The sequence below is a fragment of the Hyaena hyaena genome, unplaced genomic scaffold, assembly GCF_003009895.1.
Source record: "Hyaena hyaena isolate Hyena2069 unplaced genomic scaffold, ASM300989v1 scaffold_90, whole genome shotgun sequence".
Taxonomy (NCBI): domain Eukaryota; kingdom Metazoa; phylum Chordata; class Mammalia; order Carnivora; family Hyaenidae; genus Hyaena; species Hyaena hyaena.
This window is the reverse complement of record NW_024080722.1, coordinates 459,555-480,857: the sequence shown is the minus strand read 5'-3', so window position 1 is coordinate 480,857 and position 21,303 is coordinate 459,555. Positions and strand designations below refer to the sequence as shown.

The window sequence follows — 21,303 nt, the reverse complement described above, 5'->3', positions numbered from 1 at the left end:
GGGCGGGGGGGGCGGGGGGGGCGGGGGGGGAGGAGGCCAATACAACTGGCCTCACAGGGTTCTGAGGCCCAGACCGAAAGCCCAGTAGTTGGGCACCTGCAGCAAGTGAGTCCCCATCTACCCCGTACATTTTACTCAAGAAGGAAAGATGCTTGTGGGTGTGGAGTAGGTGGGGCCTAAGGGTCGGGATGCGGAAAGCAGGCCTCCCTCCGAGGGGCGAGGGGCGCAGGCGGGAGCAGGAAGCCCGGCTTTGCCTGAGCCCCCCCCCCCCCCACTTTGCTGCAGCTTCCTCGATGGGGTCCCGGCATGTGTGTCTTTCGGTTATCAGTGAGGAATCCTGGGACAGTGCTGTGAAGTGTAAAGTGCTATATCCAGCACATAGTGAGTGCCTAAAAATTGTGGCTGTGGCGTCTGCTCTTAATTCTTCAGAGGTAACTGTGTTTGGGAGTTTTAGGGGTTTTCAGGTGAAATTTGGATATTTAGTATTGTGCATTTTGTCTAGATCTTTCTGAGAAGCCCATGGCCTGTGTTCTAGTCATGACTTTGGGGGAGTTTTTTGGTTTTTGTTGTCTAGTTTCCTGTACCGAAAAAGGGATCTGTGCCTTTAAGTCCCCAGCAGCCCCGACTGGGACACTGGCCCTTTAAAAGCACATTACAGAGAGTTGGAACTTAGCCTTTGTTTAACTAGCAGTGATTAGTCCCAGCGGACAGGGCTGGAGTGGTATGTCTAGGACCAGAGCGCGGTTGGACTGGCTGGGCCCGGTGGAGGATGGCGGGCAGGCCAGTGGCTGGCCCAGGCCCTCGGTTTCCCCCCGCTCAGCCGTCCTGGTGATCCTGGTGGCCTTGCTGAGCGATGGTGAGTGGCCCGATTGTTCCCGATCGGCCTGAGCGGCGGAGGTTGGAATGTGGGAAGCTGCCAGCTCTAGGGCCCCTGACCAGTGTCCTGGGCCCAGGGAGACCCACGTGGGATAGGTAGGAGCAGGCTGGGCAGAGAGGGGATGTCACAGGTAGCAATCTTGGGGACTCCGTTGTTCTCCAGCGATGGTGTCTCTGTAGACATGTGCCGCCGCCCGGAATGTGGAAACAGATTAGCCCTGCCAGAAAGCGAAAAACTGAGAAGTGTTGCTGCTGGTTTTAGTTTTTAAAAAGAGGAAATCTAGTGTCCGGTGCTTCTTCCCGCGGCCAAGTCGTGACGGCCTAACCCCTTTGAGAACCGGGAAATGCTAGGAATGGCCGAAAAGTTTTCTGAGCGGAGGATGTTGGCCTTTGCTCAGAGTCGCCCAACCCTGGGCTGGGCTGGGTGGGGCCGCGCTGGGGTTTGGGGGTCATGTCAACTCCACCCCAGCCCCCCAACCCTGGACCCTCCCCCCCCAACCCCCGCCCGCTTGTGTCTGTTGCCTGATCCATGGGCCTGCAGGCTCGGGGAGGTAGAAGACCAGGAAGGCTGTTCTGGGCCTGGGGTGTGTTCGGCTTACATATGTGAACAGCAGTTAGGAGCCGGGGCGCTGTGATGTTGCAGCCTTTCCTGGGGAAGCACCTCTGTCTCCAGAGAAGGCAGGGATTCAGCTTGTTATAAACTGGCTGGCGGAGAGATTGCAAGGGATAAAGGAGCCAGCGCTGTGAAGTGCTAAGCACAGTGCCTGACTTGTTACAAGGCTCCATGTCCCTTGGGCCCAGCCACCTTCACTGTCACCACAGGGGGCTGGTGGTGGATCCGACCCCTACCAGCAATGTGTCCTTCTCACCATTTTCCAGATGGGGGAGACCATCTCCCAAGGGTCACATGGGAGGTGACAAAAGCAGGGCTCAGTGTACAGTTCTGGTGACCCTGGATTTCTTGAAGTTCCTTGAAAGTTGGTGCATGTGATCATGTGATTTCTGTAGTTTTGTGAAAGCCTGAGGCTTTGACAAGTTGAAGATAATTTGGGGCAGGAGCCCAAATTGCCAGACCTCCAGCCCTGCCCTGGCACCTGTGAACTGTGACCTTGGGCAAGCTTCTGGACCTCTCTGAGCCTCCACTTCCCAGAGAATGAGGGGGTGGGTGGTGTGCATGGAGCACACCCTGGAGGGAGGTGTGGGGTTTGCTGGTGCACGTGTCATGGCGGTGGTGGTCTTTGAGCCAGGATCGATGGATAAAGAGAACTTAGCTGCCGGGAGCATCCCAAGCACTGGTGGGCAGCCCCACGCTACTAGGTTGAGAGCTACCTTGGAAGCTGTATTTGAACGTGTGTGGCAGGGGCGCCTGGGGGACTCAGTTGGTTAAGTGTCTGACTCTTGATCTCAGTTCGGGTCATGATCTCAGGATTGTGAGTTCAAGCCCTGCGTTGGGCTCCATGTTGGACATGAAGCCTATGGAAAAATATGAATAAAAGTATATGGCGTTACCAGTTGGAATCCCATCCGCCGAATGGTAAATGCCATATTGGGCTAGTTTATCCTAGAGTCAGCCTTTGTGGGTGGGGAAGATGGTGGGCTCTCGTAGTCTGGATGTTGTCTGGCCTTGGGGAGCCCGGTGAAGTCTCGAGGTGGCTGGGCTTGCAGGAGCGGCAGAGCCCGCATTTAGACCCTCCGCCTGCCTCCCGCACTTCCCAGGGAGGGACGTCACGGGTGAGGCGGGCACCGTCGAGCCACGGACGGCTCTGGTGCGTGGCTCTGGTGCGTGGCCGCTAGAAGCAGGAGGAACTCAGCAGCTACAGCCCAGGCTTCTTTGACATCTCGAGTTCCTGCCTTTGTCGGTGGCCTGAGAGCCTGTGACTCACCGACAGCCACCCTCTCCTGCTGTGTTGCTGCTGTTGAATGATCCTGGCTGTCTCCTGCTGGTGCCAGTCTGGCAAGCAGAGCTCTGATGTCCTGCCACTGGGACACCCCGATACTAGGCTTTGGGAGGAATAGGGTGCCAGGGTCCCAAGACCCCCCATGTGCCCCAGCGTTGGCATACTGGAGGTACTCGGTAGCTTTATACTGGGGCACTGGATTAACTCAAACCGCGGGTGGGGGCCGTAAGCATAATGAACCAATGACTGGGTCTGGCGGGAGGTGAGGGCAGCCCATGTGTCTGGTGAAGAAGCAGAGGCACAGGAGAGGCCAATCTGAGATCTATGCTCCCATGGGCCACTACCTATTCTCATTGTTGACTGTTGTCTCCACGAGGCCACAAAGCCCCTCTGTCCCACATAGTGGCTGGAGTTGAAGAGACAGCTGGGCCGGAGACCAGAACTGGGGCTGGTCCCCTCGGGTGATCGTGTTTGTTCCAGAGGTGTCTGTCCTTCCCTCCTCACATGGGGACTTGGAGGTGCCTGCTTCAGATGACAGCTGCTCTTGGGGTGGTAGGTGGAGTGGCTAAGGTTCTTTGCGGTCACGTGGCATTGAGGCTTTCTGAGAACTCACGTCCACGGAGGGCCAGGCAGGCCCTGCGTGCTGGGTGGGGTGCGCCCAGGGAGATGCCAGGAGCGTAAGTACCGCAGGGGCTTGAAGGGGCAGAGTGCCAAGGGAAGGGCAGGGGCGGGAAGGGGAGAACCAGGACTGACCATACCTGCACGTCAGAGGTGGTGTCATCCCCGTTTTACAGATGAAACAGCCAAGCGTATGCGTTAATTAATTTGACCAAAGTCGCGGAGCTTTGTGTTCACATGTGTTGATTTTTAAGGAAGGAGCCCTCACTGCATTAGACCGGTCATCAGCCAGCGTGGTGCCAGGGGCTGGAGCTGTGTTGACAAATGGCTGGTTCTAGGTTGAGGCAGGAAGCTTGGTGCCCGGGAATGGGGAAAGGCCAATCCCCATGTCTCCTGGTCACCCTAACCTGAACAGCCTGCACAGAACAGAAGGCCACAGTGCATGGCTTTTGGTCAGTAGGGGGAGGGGATGAGAGGGGAGAAGATGCTGCCTGTGCCCTCCTCCCCAACCCCCACCCTCACATTCCTTGGAGGGGCCAGCTGAGCCTAGGAGGGCTTCCTGGAGGTGGAGAGCTGAGAGGAATTAGATAAGCCAGAAGGGAAGTGGCTTCCTTGGGGGATGGAAGTCCTTGGTTTTCAGCTCATTTGTTTTTAATTTCATCATCTTTCCCCGCTTGGGTCATGAGTCCCCAAGGCCGGAGGCAGCTGTTGGAGGTATTTATGGTTGCTGCTTGGGGCAGGGGGCAGGAGGGGGGGTAGTTGGGGAACCAGTCAGAAACCAGTCCCACACTCGGTTGTGTGATCTACAGACGGGGGATGGGTGTGCTCACGTGTGTGAGGAGGAGACACACTGAGGGTACACTGAAGGCACACACTGAGCTCACAGGGAGGGAACACCCCCGCCAGGGCCTGGAACCATTCTCGAGAGCTAAGTGGAGAAGGCAGGAAGGGCGCTTGGGCACAGGGCCAGCCTGTGTGCAGCGAGGTCCAGTCCCGTCCTCTGGGGCCTGTCGTGTCCGCACGTGAGGCTAGGGTCAGAGCTTCGGGCGCTGTGCTCTGGGGGCTGGGAGTGGAGGCTTTCCTCGGGGAGGAGGAGGGAGGCCTAGGGTTTGGGGGTGTCACCCTCAATCTTCCTGCACACCCAGGCTAGGCTCTGGGCAGTCTCTCCGGGGGACCAGGAGCAGAAGCAGGAGGGGCGCTTGGCCCCCAACTCACTTTCAATTTGCCCGGATCTCATCCTATTCAATGAGTGTTCCTTCTTTTAAAATTCAGGACACTTCGCTGTTCTACTGAGGTTTATGAATGTTTAAAAACTGCTTTGCGGTCCCCAAAGTAATTTGACAAGTCTGACAGCTATTGATTAAAATCCCGAAATTATTCAGGCTGCAGGATGACTTGGGGGGATTAGATGGAAAGTTTTTTGTTTCTTCTCACTCTGCACGCCCCTTGCCCCCTCCCCCCCCAGAAAGAAAATAAGATGTGCGGAGGTAAATGCGTTCCCGAATGTTTTTTGAAAACTCCATTAAGCTGCAGAATCACACTGGAAACGGTGGCGGTGGGGGTGGGGGGTGGTCAGGACACTGAGGGGACCAGAACCAGTACCCCTCACATCCCTGGTCTCTTCCCAAGCACCGTGACCACAAGTCACCTGCAGGCAGCAGTGTGAGATGTGGCTCTGAGGCTACTGTGGGGGGTGGGGCGGTGGCGGTGGGAGGAGTTGTAGTATTTAGTATCTGGTCCCTTGTGTTCTTCTGGGAGTTGATAGGTTGGGGCTTTTGCGGGCCTCTTGGAAGCAGGTGGGGAGCTGTCGCCTGGAAAGAGGAGGGAGCTTGTTCAGAGCTGTGTGGCAAGTCTGCAGGTCCAAGGGAAAGGGGGGCCCCAAGGTCACAGACAGTTTAAGGGTGGCCCAGGACAGGAGCCCAGGCCTGGCCCAGCGTCACATCACATAGGTACCAGGACTGTCCAGCTGAGGGCGATGTGGCTGTTAGGATCCGAGCTCTCACTTCTGGACCCTGTGACCCACCATGCCACTCTGCATTCCCAGACTGTTTCCTCTGGTGTCTTCAGGCTTCCTTTGTCAAGTCCTTGGGTTAACTGGGGTGTGCATGGGAAAGGTCACCCCGTGAGCTGGGGCTCTATGGGCCTGTTTGAGTTCCAGCTCCCCCTTTCCGCCGGGGCAATGCTGCTTTTTGTGCAGGGCCATGCTGGGGAATGGCCATCCCCTTGGAATCCCTGGGCATGTAGTAGGTGCTTAGTACACAATTGTTAAGTGCACCAGCTGCGGTGTTGATCGGTAAATCCACACCTCTGGTGCACGTGATAGGAGCCGGACCTTGGGGCGCACTGTGGCCACAGCATGTGATGAGCCGATGGCAGGGCGTGGAGCCTCCTTTGGTCGCCCAGCCCCGCTATGTGGCCGCGCAGCCCTGCTATGTGAGGGGAGGCACAGGCCACAGGGGTAGGGTGAAGGCTGGGGACCGGGCACCGGCGAGCCCCAGGCTCAGTGTGTGCCTGCAGATAGGGTCACACCACATCCAGTGACTGCCTGGACCTGGCCCCCCTTGCCTGGGCTGAGAGAGGCCAGGCCTTCAGGCCCTGTCATCCCAGGAAGGCTTCCTAGGCAGGGCGGGCCGCCTGCCTGCCTGCCTTTTAAGGACAGGCTCTGTCTCCCCTGGGCCATGGGAGCCACCAGGCAGCTGCATTCTTCTCCCCTCCCCCGGGACCCCAGCTGGGCCCGAGCGAACACTGGCCTTCTCAGCAGTGAGTTCCCAGGCCTGGAGCGAGATGACTCTGCTGGGTGCTCCTGGCGAGGTGCTGCCCTGTTGGGGTCCTCCCACCTCCCCCCCCGCCCCCGACTGTGCTCCAGCACCGGTCTCCTTCCGTCGTGGGCAGAGGCTTCCAGCACAGTTCCCCTGCACCGCCTGGCACGTTCTGACCTGACTCCGGAGTTTACAGGTCCTGCCAGCCCTCTGATGGGCACCTCCTCCATTGAGACCAACTTTGTCCAGGATTTTTACCCCTTCCAGGCCTGGTCGTGGCCATGGGCAGTGGACCACACAACCATGAGTGGGACATTAGTTCAGGGAACGCTGTGCTCAGGGGTCACAGGCAGAGGGGCTAAAGTGGCCCCCTCAGCAGGCTCTCCTGACCACGCCTTCCTTTCATTCAGGAAATGAGGGCATTTTTGTTTTGTTTTGAGGCATCCCAGAGCATTTGGGGAGATATAGTTTGTCCCTGTTTTGCAGATGGGGAAAACTGAGGCATGGAGAAAGTGAGGGACTTGATTGGTCAGAGGAAAGGAGCAGAGAATGACCTGGGGAGTCCTTATCACCCCAAATGTCAGCAGCATCACCCACCCCGGAAGCTTCGGCCTGGCTCACAGCTGCACCCCTGTTCCTACAGTGGTGTCTGGTGCTGCGGCAAGTGTGTAGAGCAGACGGAAGGCCCGGAACTGTCATGAGTGACTGGCATTTACCCCTGCTTTCTGGAGCCTCTCCCCTGAACTATCTTTTTTTTTTTTTTTATGTTTATTTTTGAAAGAGAGAGGCAGAGTGAGAAGGGGAGGGTCAGAGAGAGAGAGAGAGAGAGAGAGAGAGAGAATCTGAAGCAGGCTCCAGGCTCTGAGAGAGAGAGAGAGAGAGAGAGAGAGAGAGAGAGAGAGAGAGAGAATCTGAAGCAGGCTCCAGGCTCTGAGCTATCAGCACAGAGCCCGATCCGGGGCTCAAACTCATGAACCTCGAGATCATGACCTGAGCCGAAGTCGGACATATAACCCATTAAATCACCCAGGCGCCCCTCCCCTGCACTCTTACTTGATCCTTATAACAGCCCTGTAAGGAAGGTATGTCACTCTCCCCACTTACAGATGGGGAAACTGAGGCCTGGAGAGTTGAATGACTTACAAATGATTAAGGCTGAGTGGTTTTGAAGGAATGAGCCTCGATTTGCTCCTGCAGCTGGGCACTGTTGACACCAGGCCCTTCTGCCCTCCTCCCTGTGCCCAGCTGTGGGAGGGGAGGGTATGTGTGAGTCTGCCCCCGGGGCTCACTCCACTGCCTGCCTGTGTGCCTGGCCTGTTCCCCAGCAGTCCTCTGGCAGGGCAGGCATCCCCTTCGCAGCATATCTAAAGGGGCTCTCAGCTCCTGCTTGCACCCTCCTACAGACAGGGTGCTCACTCCTCTAAGACCAAACCAGCCTGACCCATTTGGGGTCAGCTGTGCCTGAGCAGAGACTGGCTTCTTTTGGTCACAGCTTTGTTCTCTGGGGCACACAGGGCAGCTCTCTCTGCCCTTTTGAGGCTTGGAAGGAGGTTCTGAACCTCTCGTTTTCCAGGCTATCCACCTTCTCAGCTCACCCCACCCGCAGTAGCAGGGAACATCCTCCCTGTGTCAGATAGGGCGCTTTAATTATCACAGGATTTTGGTTTTTGGGTCTCCTCCCTCCTTGAAATAATGGGGAATTTGCTAAACTTCTGTGTTAGTAACCTTTGAAGAGAAAGAAAGGCTGGAGTTGAAAAACAGCTCGTGGGCTGGCTGGAAGGCTATCAGATAAGGCTGCCGGGACAATGTCGTCTTGTTCCTGCTCCCCAGCCCTCACAATGAGCTGCTGTGGGCCCGGCCGTATCTCCCACAGTGGCTCCTCCGCATGTTTCCTGGGCAGGGGCTGCGGGCTGGCGGGGAATGAGTGGGTCTTGGTGAGCAGCCCTGCAGTCCTCCGGGCCTTTGGCTGCTTGCGGCCTGAGGGGTGATGGGAAAGTGATGCCGGAGGCGCCGCGGGAGCCCTCCTTACACTCTGCCGAACGGGGCTCCACCTCATCCGGCCGCTTGCCACCCATGCCATCTTGGGTGAGTCACCCCGCCTCTCTGGGGTGCCGTACCTGAGTCCCGCCGGTTGTCCTGACAGCTGAGGAGACGGGTGGGAACGTGGTGTGGCAGGGGGCTCGGCCGCACGGTGGTGGTGGTGGCAGCGTTCGGGCTGGGCTGTGACGACTGAGAAACAAGGATTTCGTCAGGCAGGCAGAGGGGTGCGGGGAGAGGTGCTAGGGCTTCAGGAAACGACTGGCAAAGGCCCCAAGGGGGAAGGCGTTTGTTGCGGGTCAGGGACCAGCTGCAGAAGAGTCTAGGTCACTGTCTGGGTGTGGTGTGAGGGCCGTTTCAGGGAGGGCTTGGCACCAGGTGGAAGCACCATGACCTGATTCTCTTTAGGCTGTGAGGGCACAGCGGAGTGGGGGAGTGACACCATGTTGGGCAGAGGGGCCTGTCTGGCTGAGTGGCACTGCTGCGGAGGTGCTGGAGGTGGCCCGTGGGGAGGCCCTTCCGCCAGCCCCTGGCCCCTTCCTTGACAGGCCCTGGCCAGGACAGTTCTCTGGAGCAGAGGAGTCCCGGGCAGGTCCCCCTACCCTGTGGCTATGGCCGTGGCCATCCCATCTATGAAACCATCCCCTTGCCAGGAAGTATGAGGATCCTGTGCCATGGAGGTGAAGGCCTGGGCAGCCGGCCTTGGTTGGGGAGGGGATACAGGGCCTCTAGTCCCGTGGGTCTGTTTAGAGACTCAATTGTGTCTAGGACTCAGGGATGTCTCAGGGGGATGGGACACTGTTGGCGGGGGCGGGGGTGCAGCTATGGAGGGCACAGTGACCCCCAGCCTTGGGAGACATGGAGGGAGCTCCCCGTACCTGGACAAAGCCAGAGCAGGGGCGTTTCTCAGAGATGCTGTGTGAGGCCTGGGGTGCCGCTCTTGGGGACTGGCCTTGAGCAGGCAGCTGCCCTGATGACCACAGCTTGGGTTGTCTTTGTCTCTGGGGAGGATTGTCCTCATCCCAGCCGACTCCTCCCTCTTCCCGGAGCTTAGCTGACCTTGGCTGCTGGGACGCTGGGACTTCGGTCTGGGAACTCGAGGGCCCTGAACCTTGGTGCTGAGCCAGACCCGGCCCTATCCACTGGGAGCCCCCTGCCAGGCAGAAAGACGGTCACAACAGACCTTCCCAGCATACCCTGATGACTTCCAGGCTCTGGGACCATGTACAAGGTTGCTGTCTTCCAGGAGCCCAAAAGGGCTTCGTGGAGGAGGGTGCGCTGATGCTGAGAGTTGAAGGTTAAATAGGATAGGGGGATGGCATGTGCCTGGAGGCCTGCCTGAGGGAGTCGGGAAGAGCAGCCCAGGGTGAGGTGGAGCAGGCAGGTGGACCCCGGCTAGCGGGGCTGGCATTGAATCGCATGCAGTCCTGACCAGAACCCCCTCTTCTGGACTCCAAGGCCCGGAGAGCTGCCTCTCCCTGAAAATCCTCTTTACAGCACCTTTTAAGCGTATGCTTGTTACCATTGATTTCTGTTTGAAATAACACCTTTCTCTTCCAGATAAAGAGGTGGCCCCAGGGGGTTGAGGTGTGGAGAGGGGGGCTGCCCTCTCAAGCAGGCTCGTTTCTCCCCTGTAAAGTGGGGGTGAGCTCAGTATCTGTCTCTCGGCCTTGTGAGGATTCAGCCTTGTGAGGATTCAGCGAAGGGATATGTGTGACGTGTCCTGGGGGCACAGCCCAGGGGTGGGCACTGCCCAGGGGTGCCAGCTCTGCCCTGGGGAGGAGGGCCGGGTGCATGGAGCCCACGGTCCGGACTGAGATCTGGTTCTGCTGTCGCCAGCCTCTGGGAGCCCAGTGTAGTCACACGGCATCCCTGGCAGGGTTGTGGTGAGAATGAGCTCGCTCCTGGGCTGCAGACGTGTGAAGGCCTTTGGCCCTGCTTCGTGCGGTGGCTCTGGTCTCTGGGGACCACAGGAGGTCACAGATCTGAGCACCGGAGGAGGCCATGCAGAGGGAGCGTCGGGCCTGCTCTCTTACACTAGCCAAGGAGTGGCAGGAAGGGACCTCATCGGGCCCCGGACCCCCACCTACACAAGACAGCCGTGGGCAGAGCTCCCTGACCAGCCAGGGGCCTAGGACACATCAGGTAACTGCTGCTCCCTGAGCCCCTTACCTTTCTGGAAAATGGGTAGGTGAAAATTCCTGGTAAAAAGGATGTGAAAGTAAGCAGTTGGGCGCCCTGCGCAGAGTGAAGGCCTGTGGGTGGAGCACCTCTTTCCTGGGAGTAGAGTGGGGCCAAGGCAGCGGCCAGCACCTGGTCGCCTCCTTTTACCGAGCTTCCTAGGGAGGGAGACTGTGCCCACTTGCTGCCTCCTTGGAGCCCGGTCAGTCTGCGGTGCCCTCCACCCTCCCTCCTTGCCTTACTGAACTTTTTGCCCAGCCTGGGAAGGCAGAAGCTGCAGGTGAGCAAGATGCTGGCCTAGCAGTGCTGACATGAGGCAATGGAATGGTGCAGTGAAGGTCTGCTTTGAGTAATCGATGGGGTGGTCTGGTATGGGAGTATTTGGGGGGTCCTGCGGGCCTGGGTCAGGGCTGGCTTCCCGGAGGAGCTGCTTCTTAGGCTGTTCGGTGATCCTTCTGGGTTGAGGAAGTGACCAAGGGACCATTTTCCCTTCCTGAGCCCCGGTCATCTTATCAGTCCCCACCAGGAGCACACTCACCACTGCCAGGACATTTCACCCAACAGGGTCACAGCATACAGCTCCCTCTGGGCCTCATGTGCCCCTTTGGGGAAGTGAGGGGGAACAGGTGGACTCCAGGCTGAGCGGGAAGGATGTGTGTCTGCATGGGAATTGGGGTGCAGGCCCACTGGCCCTGCCCCCACCCCAAAGGGCAGCGTTTAGAGCCCGGCCCTCTCCTGTCCAGAAGCAGCCCACCACGGGCACCTGGGTGGCTCAGTTGGTTAAGCGTCTGACTTCAGCTCAGGTCATGATCTCACAGTTCGTGGGTTTGAGCCCCACATCGGGCTCTGTGCTGACAGCTCAGAGCCTGGAGCCTGCTTCACATTCTGTGTCTCCCTCTCTCTCTCTGATCCTCCCCTGCTCGCTCGCTCACGCTCTCTCTCTCTCTCTCTCTCTCTCTCAGAAATTAAAAACAAAACAAAACAAAAAAAACCTATCAGAAATAGCTCTCCAGACCTTGGAGTAGCTGCCCCACTCCTCCTCCCAGTGAGCTTGGGTGCAGGGGCTCAGCCTCTGTTCCAGGTCCCCCAGCCTGGAGAAGCCCACAGGAGGTCGGGAGGGTCACAGCTGCCCAGCTACAGCCAGGATGCCTTTACTGTGAGTTTCCCCACAGCCCTCTGTTCAGCCAGGAACGCTCCCAGGGAGGCCTGGGCCAGCTGGGGCGTGTTCATGGAACAGGGTGGTAAGGAAGGAAGAGGAGGGCTGTGCAGCAGTAGGCTCCAGGCTCTGGCTGCTTTGGGGTCTGGGCTGGGCCTGCTGGGTTCCTGGGCTGTAAACCCAGAGCCACCTTGGCTCTCCCGGGGCAGAGTCATCTACTGAACCATGCCCTCTTTCCTCTCCCCAGCCACCTTGTTCAGGCAGGAGGGGACCCTGGCCCCTAGCACCAGCTCCTCCCTCTGCACTTCCTGAGTCCCTACTCCCCCCTCCCAGCCTCCTTACCTGGCGGTGGTTTCCAGGCTGGGCCAGGAAACAGCCTGACCCTGGCCTGCCAGCTGGGGTTTAAGCCCTGGATAACAAACCTAGGGGGCTGTGGGTCCCAGCCCTTCTGAGGTGGGATGACTTCTAGCATCGGGGGGGCAGGGTGTCTCTGGCACTGAGGTACGAAGCCATGTCCTGGGAGGGAGGCGTGGAGTTGCCCTGTGGGGGGCGGCCCGAGGTGGAATCTTGCAGCTGAGGGGACCATGAGCCCACCTCCAGCCTAGGTCAGTGCTGTGATGGGGTGGAGAACGGGCCTCTGGAGCAGGGCCTGGGGAGCTCTGTCAGCACCCTGCACTGAGTGGGGCGGTGGCCACAGTGCCTGTTCGCGAAAGCCACCCCCCCAAAGAGGGCAGTGGCGAAGCAGAGGCAGGGTCGCTGTGCACGCTGGTGGGCTGGGGCCTCCCCAGGTTCTACACATGAGTGTAGGGAGTTGGCCTGGCTCCACCCTGACCTCAGCCTGCCTCGCGGCCCCTCTCTGGTCTGTCCACTCCCCTCAGATCTCGGGAGTCCTACCTGATGCGTCCGTCCAGCTTGAGGGACCCGAGCCTTACCCTGGGCAAGCGTTATCATAGGCGTGGGGAGCAGTTGCAGGGGCCCAACTGGGTCTGTTGGGTCAGGCTGTGGGGTCCCTAGGGGCTGGGGTCCCAGTTCTGCCTCTGACTCCCGTGCAGTGCCTCACACAGAACTCCACCTTAGAGAGGGCTGTTGCCACGGACACCTTGAGTCTGGGGTGTGGAGGGTGGCCTCTCGCAGCCTGTGGGGGGCTCTGGGCAGGACCTGTCCAGCTCATCTCTGAGTTCCTGAGCCCCCGCACAGTGGGGCCTCAGCTTCCCCCTCAACTCCAGTGGTCACCACGATACGGGCTTCAGGGTGTATGCCCCGCGGGAGGTGTTCGCGCTCCTGCCAGACCTCCCTGACCTGAGGTCAGGGTCTTGGTGAGACAGGGAGAGAATGGTGGCTTGAGCTCTGAGCCATGGGAGGCCAGGAGCGGAGAGGCAGAGGGTGTTGGGGTAGGGGGTGTGGGTGGGGCAGGTGCAAGGGTTTGGGCTGTGGACGGGGTAGGGGCAAGGCCTGCCCAGCTTCTGTGCCAGGAAGGGCTTAGCGGGCCAGCTGGTCCTCAGGCCGCAGCTATTGGGGGGGGGCTTCGGTGGGGCACTGCTGTGTGCTCTTGGCTCTGGAGGGGATGTTCACCTCTCGGAAGGACTCTAGCAGGCACTGACGCGGGTGCCATCTGCGGTGCCTTCCATGTGATGTGCTGAGGAAACAGGCTCAGAGAGGGGAACAGCAAGCGAGCATGGGCCCAGGTCCGAGGCCAGGTCTGCCAGAGCCCGTCCTGGGCTCCTTTTGGGCACCAGAAGGAGTCAGCCACCTCTGCTCTTTGTGCCTGTGTCAGCCCGCTGGCCCTGGCCTGGGCCCCCAAGCTCCGGTCCATGGACCCTGTCTGAGTCTCAGTGTCTCAGGTACCGTGAAGAGACTGCGGTATTTTTTCCCGTTTGAGCCCCAGGTGCCCCGCTGGAAGGTGGGAGCGGCACACGTCCCTGCGGCCCTCCTGCCCTGAGTGGAACTGGTGGGCGGAGCGGGATGATGTGTGAGAGAGCCCTGTCGACAGTGACTTTCTAGACAAATGGGTGACTACTTTGGTCTTGGAGGGAGACCAGGGCCAAGGAGAGGGGTAGAGAAGGTCGCTTGGGTCCCGTGGGTCTCCAAGGCCAAGACCCTGCCGTGCACTCGGTGCTGACATTCGGCTCCCGAGTGGTGGCCCGACCCCCGGCATCCGCTCCCTTCGGCTGAGCCACGCTCCCAGAGCCCGCCCGTGGGGAAGAGGGCCTGCCAGGTGACTGGGGCTCCAGCGCTGTAGTGCCCCCTTCCTGGGCGGAGTGGCAGCCTCCCGGCTGGGAGGTCTGGACAAGCCGCCGGGGGAAGGGGAAGGGAGGGGAGCAGCAGGCTGGGCCTGACCCAGGAACCGCCCACCCCCAGGTCCCATCTGATGCCCAGGCTGAAGGAGTCTCGCTCGCACGAGTCCCTGCTCAGCCCCAGCAGCGCGGTAGAGGCGCTGGACCTCAGCATGGAGGAGGAGGTGGTCATCAAGCCGGTGCACAGCAGCATCCTGGGCCAGGACTACTGCTTCGAGGTGGGTCCCACCGCAGGGCCGGGTCGGGACACTGGTGGCCGCTCTGTGGCCTCGGTGAGGGCCAGGCTCTCCGGGGCAAGGCCGGAATCCACTCACAGCGTGCGGCTCCTGAGACCAGGTGGAGCTGGGAAATGGGGGGCTTCGTCCTGCTCCATGGGCTCCTTGTCCACAGGCCGGCACTGTCTTCCGTGTGCAAGGGCCCAGTGGGCAAAGGGAGCAAAAGCCCATATAGAATTGTTTAAGCCCCAGAGCCTGCTCACTCCTACTAAAAACCCTCCAATGCACTGTGGGGTAAGAGAGAGTACCCCCTCTTTGTGGGCCCATCTCTCCTTCTGCATAATGAGAGCCAGAACTTTTCCTGCCCTCGCTTTCTGTGACCCAAGTTTGAGGGCAGGGGGACAGCCACCCAACCAGTGCCAGGGCCCCTCACTGTGGATGGAGAATCTGAGGCCCACAGTGGGCAGGGTCATGTCAGCAGCCACACAAAAGCCCGAGGCCAAACCAGGACCACGGTAACTAATGTTGCAGGTGCTCCTGGGAGTTCCTGATTGCTCCTCCAGTTATTCATATTCTCTTCCCACCTCTTTTTCTGAGAAGCTTCCCACCCCCAGCAGTCTTGCATAAGTAGGGGAGCTCTCTGATAGAGGAATGCATTCTCCTGGGAATGAAAGTCAGCTACTCAGGGACAACCTCCAGGGCGCCCCTGGTCCTGGAGAAAGGATGGAGTGATGCCTGGCACCTGTCCCACACCCTGTGCCCGCCGGCTGCCATTTCTGGTTCAGGACACCTGGACCAGCCGGGCTCTGACTTTTGCCTGGGGCAGGCCGAGGATGATGCCTGCCTGCTGGTCCACAGCAGGGCTTGCCGGGTAAGGAGTCTGGTTTCCCCCTGCAGAGCCCCCGCATGGTGCTGGGGACAGCAGGGACAGGGTGCGAGCAACTCTGGTCGGTCTCCCCCACCTGGAGGAGACTGAGGATGAGCAGGAGTCCAGGGAGGAGGCTAAGGGTTTCGGACAGGAGGACCCCAGAGCCCAGCACATCTAGAGAGCACAATTTTTATTTCCCCAATGTTGCCCCCAAAATGTTGTTTCTGTGACCCTTGTTTTTGTCAATGTCACTTGGCAAAAGAGAACTGTCAGAGGTGTCAGCTGAGGACTGAGGGGATCCTTTGTGCCTGTCCCCTCGGTGCCTGTGGCTTTACCTGGAGCAGGGAAGTTCAGGTTAAGCATTGCCCTCTGCCTCGGGCCGGGGCCCCACACCTCCTCTCCCCATCTCCGGGAGAGTGAGGTTGGAGCCAGAAAGATGCTCTCCAGTGGGTGGGGCCCTGAGGCAGGGGTCGGGAGTGGGGGCCAGCCACCAGTGGGCACAGGGCTGAGTTGTCCTGCTGTTGACCTGCTCTAGGAACTTGGGTCACCTGCAAATGTGGTCGTCGGGAACTTTGTTCTGCCTCCACCCTGTGGCTGTGGCTCAGACCTGGCAGCCGTAGTCTGCCCCTGCCTGCCCCCCAGGGCCCAGAGGTCTTCTGTCATACCAGCCTTACTGTGTTCCCCTCCCTGTGACACTGCCCTGCCTGTCGCCCGCAGGTGACCACGTCATCAGGAAGCAAGTGCTTTTCCTGCCGATCGGCAGCCGAGCGGGATAAGTGGATGGAGAACCTTCGGCGAGCAGTACACCCCAACAAGGTGAGCCTGTGTCCCTGGTCCCCAGAGTACGGTGGACTGAGGCTGGGCCCGGGGCAAACACAGACCCGGACATGAGAGGAGAGGCAGGAGCTCCGCTGTGGGCCGTGGCGGGGGTGGAGGCAGCACCCGGGTGAGCAGTGGTGCTGGGCTCTGAAGGAAGAGCTCTGGGTGGCCAGGCTGACTTGGGCCGCATGCTGAAGAGGCCGGGCCAGAGAACTGAGCATTGGGCTATTGGGGACATGGGTGCTGGTGTCCTGCTGCCTGAAATTCATGCCCCCCTCTCCCTAGGCTGATTCCCTACTCACCCGGCTCCAGCTTAGACATTTGTCTTCTTCAGGGGAGCACCACTGACCTAAGCGGGCGGGCCCCCAAACTGCCCCCATCAGGTTCACGGATCCCCCCTATAATCCTCTGGTTCCACGCTGCCTTCGGGGCCTGGGCTGAGCCCTGGTCACCGTGACCTCACTAAGGAAGGGGCCTTAGCAGTGGTCACCTCCTAAGTGACTTTACAGACCAGCAAACTACAGAAGAGCTGGAAAATGGCACAGTCACCCACTACGTGCCAGGCATTGTGCCAACCTCTTACTTGATCGGTCCCTCCGTTTCATTCCCATTCACAGAAAAGGGAACCGAGGCTTAGGTGAAGTCATGTGCCCAAGGTCAGTGGGTTAGTACAAGGCAGAGCAGGGATCCAGCCCCTTGTCCGCCAGGCTCCAGAGCTGTCCCTGCCTTGCCCTGATTCTGTGTCGGGCCAGGGCCCCTCCTGTGTCTGAAAGCTCTCCCTGCCCCTCCCCCCGGTGACGAGGCCCCTTGGTGTGCGTGCAGGACAACAGCCGGCGTGTGGAGCACATCCTGAAGCTGTGGGTGATCGAGGCCAAGGACCTGCCGGCCAAGAAGAAGTACCTGTGCGAGCTGTGCCTGGACGACGTGCTCTATGCCCGCACCACGGGCAAGCTCAAGACGGACAACGTCTTCTGGGGTGAGCACTTCGAGTTCCACAACCTGCCGCCTCTGCGCACCGTCACCGTGCACCTGTACCGGGAGACCGACAAGAAGAAGAAGAAGGAGCGCAACAGTTACCTGGGCCTGGTGAGCCTGCCTGCCGCCTCGGTGGCTGGGCGGCAGTTCGTGGAGAAGTGGTACCCAGTGGTGACGCCCAACCCCAAGGGCGGCAAGGGCCCCGGGCCCATGATCCGCATCAAGGCGCGCTACCAGACCATCACCATCCTGCCCATGGAGATGTACAAGGAGTTTGCCGAGCACATCACCAACCACTACCTGGGGCTCTGTGCGGCCCTCGAGCCCATCCTCAGCGCCAAGACCAAGGAGGAGATGGCGTCGGCCCTGGTGCACATCCTGCAGAGCACGGGCAAGGTGAAGGTGCGTGTGTGGGCACAGGCGGGTCCCCCACACTGCGTGGCCCCGCGTGAAGGCCTGGGATGCGCGCTAGGTTCCCTGCCGCTTCCCATGTCCGCGTCCGTGATTTCAGCTCTAACAGAAGCACCCGTCACGGCCAGGTGGGCTCCCTGAACCCAAGAGTTGTGTCACAGATGGGGGGGGAGGGGGGGTTCGTGTTCCCCCTCGTGGTTGGAGCTGATTACTGATACACATACAAAGCCGATGGATGGGGCTGTGGCTTATAGAGGAAGTGGGTTTAAGAACACCCCTCCCCCCCACCCCCCCTGCCGCTGGGGACCCAGGCACATGACTCCATCAAGGTCCCAAGTCTGTGGGCCTCTTCAGGCCTCCAGAGCCCTGTGCCTATCGGACTCTTACTGTCCCTCAAGGAAAGGCACTCCCTGAGTGTGCTCCCCATGAGGGGAGGGAGCCCTCAGAGTCCTCCTCTCGCCCCCAGCCTTCAGGCCTGACCAGGTTGGACTGGCTCTGCAAATGCTGTCCTTAATTTCCTGGTCAGAGTTGGGGGTTGCTGGGAAACTGAGGGAACTGAGGGAGCCCCTTCTGCTGCTGTGTCTATTCCTTCAACCTGGCCCCCAAGGGCTGGGCTGGCCGGGAAAGCCGACTCCCGTGTGCAGTGACCTCTGTTCTCGGGGCTCACAGCGCTTTGTGGAGGGAGTTGGAAGCCAGGCACCAGCCACCTCAGTGAGCTTGGCGGATCAGAAGGCAGAAGGACAGAAAGTAACTTGTGTGCTCGGACCTTGTGCTTATGAGCCCCCTATCTGAACACGTGGGAACCAAGGGCACGTTCTCGGTGAGAAGCAGAGCGCCTGACAAGTGCCCCGCAGTCCCAAGGTGAAGCTTGTGTGAGTGGGCATCTCAGCACCTTCCTGCCCACTCCCTGAGCTCTGCTCTCATGGGCTGTGGCTTTTCAGAGTCTCCGTCCTTGGACCCCCAGGCCTTCTCCCCACCATCCCCCCTCCTTTCAATGTGGCAGGGAGGCAGATCCGCCCCTGGTACCTGTGTGGGCTTGGGCAGGTCACTCTCCTGTTCCGTGCCTGTTTCCCCTCGTTGGGTTTTAGCTCTAAAGAGAGCTCCTCTTCATCCCAGCCTGGGCCTGGCGCCCACCGCAGGCATTCAGAAGCCTGGAGCCGCCAGGCCCCATGCAGTGCTTAGCTCTGCTCTGTGTGCTCAGAGAATGGGGCCCTCTGGGTCACACCTCAGGCTGTGTGGTTCCCAGAGAGGCAGTGGCCACTCCCTCCCCCCGGTCCCCACCCTTCCTCCATTGGCCAGTAGGCCTCCTGGGCCTAGAACTCAGTTCTGTAGCCTAAGGTCTGCTTTCGATTTCAAAGAGCCCAAAGTCGTGCGTGATGGAGTGAGGAGCTTCCAGAGCCCCAGAAACCCTGGCCCACGCAGGCCTCCTCACGTCACCTCATCACCGCCCCCCACCCCAGGTCTCTGACTCCCTGCCTATCTTCTTTCCCTCCCCCAGGTCCCAGGGTTGGCTGAGGGCATGAGGAGGCAGGGGCTCCCAAGAGAGGCAGGGTCACTACCCACCTCTCCAGAGTCAGGAGGGCGCGTGTGGGCTCAGGCTCCTCCCAGGGTCTGCCTGTGACACTGCGTATGAGACCCATAGGCTCACCAGCTTCACAGCTGCCTCCCGGGAAGTCTGGGACCCACAGCAGTGAGGGGCGCCTCCCCACCCAAGCTGAGGGCCATGTTCTTGCCATCTGGGCTGGGCCCTGGCACACTGCCTTCCAGGGCGTCTGGGCAATCCCTGCCGTGGGGCTGCACAGAACAAGGTTTCTAGGGTGGGAGACCCCATTAGAGTAATGGGCGGGTGGGTAGTGGCAGCTGCTTGTATGATGGAGCGAGGGCGGGCCGTCTGTCCTCCTTAGCGCTGTCGGTGATGGGAAGGGAGACCTGGCCAGGCCCGGTCAGGGCTGAACAGGGTTGGAGCCCAGCGGGCCTGACCATGGTACAGTTGGCTCATGGCTCTGCGTGCTATTGCCCAGGCCTGCCTCCCCGATCCCTAGATCCAGCTCTCTCCAACTGTAGGCATCTCCCCTGCACAGGCTGCCTGTGCGCACCCCCCAGCAGCCCCCCAGAGTGGGCACCAGCAGCGTGGTGGGGAGCGGGTCTGGGATCTTGGGGTCCTACTTGTAGGCCTGCTCATGTCTGCTCTTCTCACCTCCTGCCCCCCCAGGACTTCCTCACGGACTTGATGATGTCAGAGGTGGACCGCTGCGGGGACAACGAGCACCTTATCTTCCGGGAGAACACGCTGGCCACCAAGGCCATTGAGGAGTACCTCAAGCTGGTGGGCCAGAAGTACCTGCAGGATGCGCTAGGTAGGGGGGGCGGGGCATAGGGCCGGCAGGTGGGCAGAGCGTGGGCCGTGCCTGCCAGGCCCTCACTCCTTCTCCCTGCCCTCCTGGCCCCAGGTGAGTTCATCAAAGCACTGTATGAGTCGGACGAGAACTGCGAAGTGGACCCAAGCAAGTGCTCGGCCGCCGACCTCCCCGAGCACCAGGGCAACCTCAAGATGTGCTGCGAGCTAGCCTTCTGCAAGATCATCAACTCCTACTGGTCAGTGCCGCCCGGGCCCCACCCCTGGGTCCTTGCGCTCCTGTATCCTGGGCGCCACACTAGCAAGCGCATGCTCGGCAGGGCGTACGGCTCCATCTTCCCCAACTTGTAAACGACAGAGCAGAGGTTTCACAAGGAGAGCACAGTGACAGCTGCGACCTCACGTAGCTTCCAACTGGTGGCTCTGCCTGGCCCGGTGGCGTCTTGATGGGCTGCCAGGCCCCCTCCTGGTCCTTTGTGGGCTTGCCGATGTAAGGGGGTGTCCCAGAATATTTGCAGGATGCGGCGTTGAGAACCTGGACACGGCAGTGTGTCTCCACGCTTCTTAGCGGGTGCCCTCTGTGTGCCAGGCACCGCCGTAGGTGCTGGGGTGGCAGCACTAGGAACGGGGCCTTGGCCCCTCTCAGATACCCACGTGGGGCAGGTGGACAGCTTCACATGAGATCTCTCAGCCGTACTCAGGGGGGCCACCCGCCCGCCGCTGCTGTACCTCACTCGTCTCTTTGGCAGGGTCTCCCTCACCCCACACCTCCACCTCCACACACCCCTTCCCTTCCTGCTTTAAGGCCTTGTGCCTGCTGCCCTGTGGGCGCCCGTCTTCATGGTCTCAGATGGGTTGTCTCACGCCTCCCGGCACCCTCTGTCACAGTCCTGATCCCGTCAGAGTGAGATTGTGTCTGTGTCCAAATCCATTTCCTGCACATACCTGCAGCACCCTGGGGGCAGACAGATCCACCGGCTCAGGGCTGGACACGGAGGGGCTCGAGAATGGTTTGCTGCTCCCGAAAAACAGGCAGAGCTAGGCCTCCTAGGTGAGCAGTAGACTTGGGAAGGGGACAGAGGGAATAGCCGGAGCCCATAGAGTGGATGTCCTTCTGCCAGGTTCCTCTGCCCCCTGGCTGCACAAGGTGCTCACCTAGGTCCCGCCTGGCCCCTCGGGCTCGACCAGAAATGACCCCTGGGCCTGGGGATAGAGCTACAGCCTTGAACTCTGGGAACATACTTCTCATCATTGGCTGTGCTGTGCTTTCGCCCTGTACCTGCCCAGGTCCCAGGGCAAACTGGGCTCGGGACACAGGGAAACAGATCCACAGGTTTTCCACTTCCTCTTTCTGATATTGGTTAGAGGCCTGGAGGCACCTTTTTGTCCTGGAGAAGGCCATCGATGGGTGTCATCACTCAGCACCTGCCCTCTGCCCAGTCTTGTGCCAGGCACTTTGAGGGTCAGGGCTTAAGCTCGTGTCCTCTGCTCCTCTGTCACTGTGTCTCCAGCACACTCTTGTTTCACTGCAGGGAGCCTGCTGAGCGGGTGCTGGGCTTGTTGGGCAAAAGCCTTTGGAGTTGATCAAGGCTTCCTGTGGCCTTGAGATGGTCCTGTGAACTTGGCAGGGCTGGTCTTGTTCTCAGTGTGAGGATGAGGGGACTGAAGTTCAGAGAGGGCCAGGCACTGGCTCAGAGCAGCCTGGGCCAGTGACAGAGGCAGGCATAGACTGCCGGGGCCCGGCCTGCTCCAGGGCAGGAGGCATGTCTGGCAGGGTGAAAAGCTAGGAAAACCACTTATGGATTGGTCAGTGGGGCCTGGCTGCAGCAGGCTGGGAATG

General features: G+C 60.1%; 1 protein-coding gene across 12 annotated transcripts in view; it reads left to right on the top strand.

Moving 5' to 3' along the window:
• The window catches only part of LOC120233414 (DAB2 interacting protein), a 165,372-nt gene that overhangs the window by 126,002 nt on the left and 18,067 nt on the right, over nucleotides 1-21,303 (top strand). For 9 of the 12 annotated variants that reach the window (XM_039234643.1, XM_039234633.1, XM_039234634.1 and 6 more), the window contains 5 exons: nucleotides 13,884-14,037; nucleotides 15,620-15,718; nucleotides 16,544-17,098; nucleotides 19,320-19,464; nucleotides 19,558-19,702. In XM_039234643.1, coding sequence (XP_039090574.1) covers nucleotides 13,884-14,037; nucleotides 15,620-15,718; nucleotides 16,544-17,098; nucleotides 19,320-19,464; nucleotides 19,558-19,702 — 1,098 coding nt within the window. Of the gene's footprint in view, nucleotides 1-36; nucleotides 106-714; nucleotides 857-13,883; nucleotides 14,038-15,619; nucleotides 15,719-16,543; nucleotides 17,099-19,319; nucleotides 19,465-19,557; nucleotides 19,703-21,303 lie in introns of those variants that run through there. The other 3 variants (XM_039234639.1, XM_039234638.1, XM_039234641.1) reach the window with 3 other exon arrangements.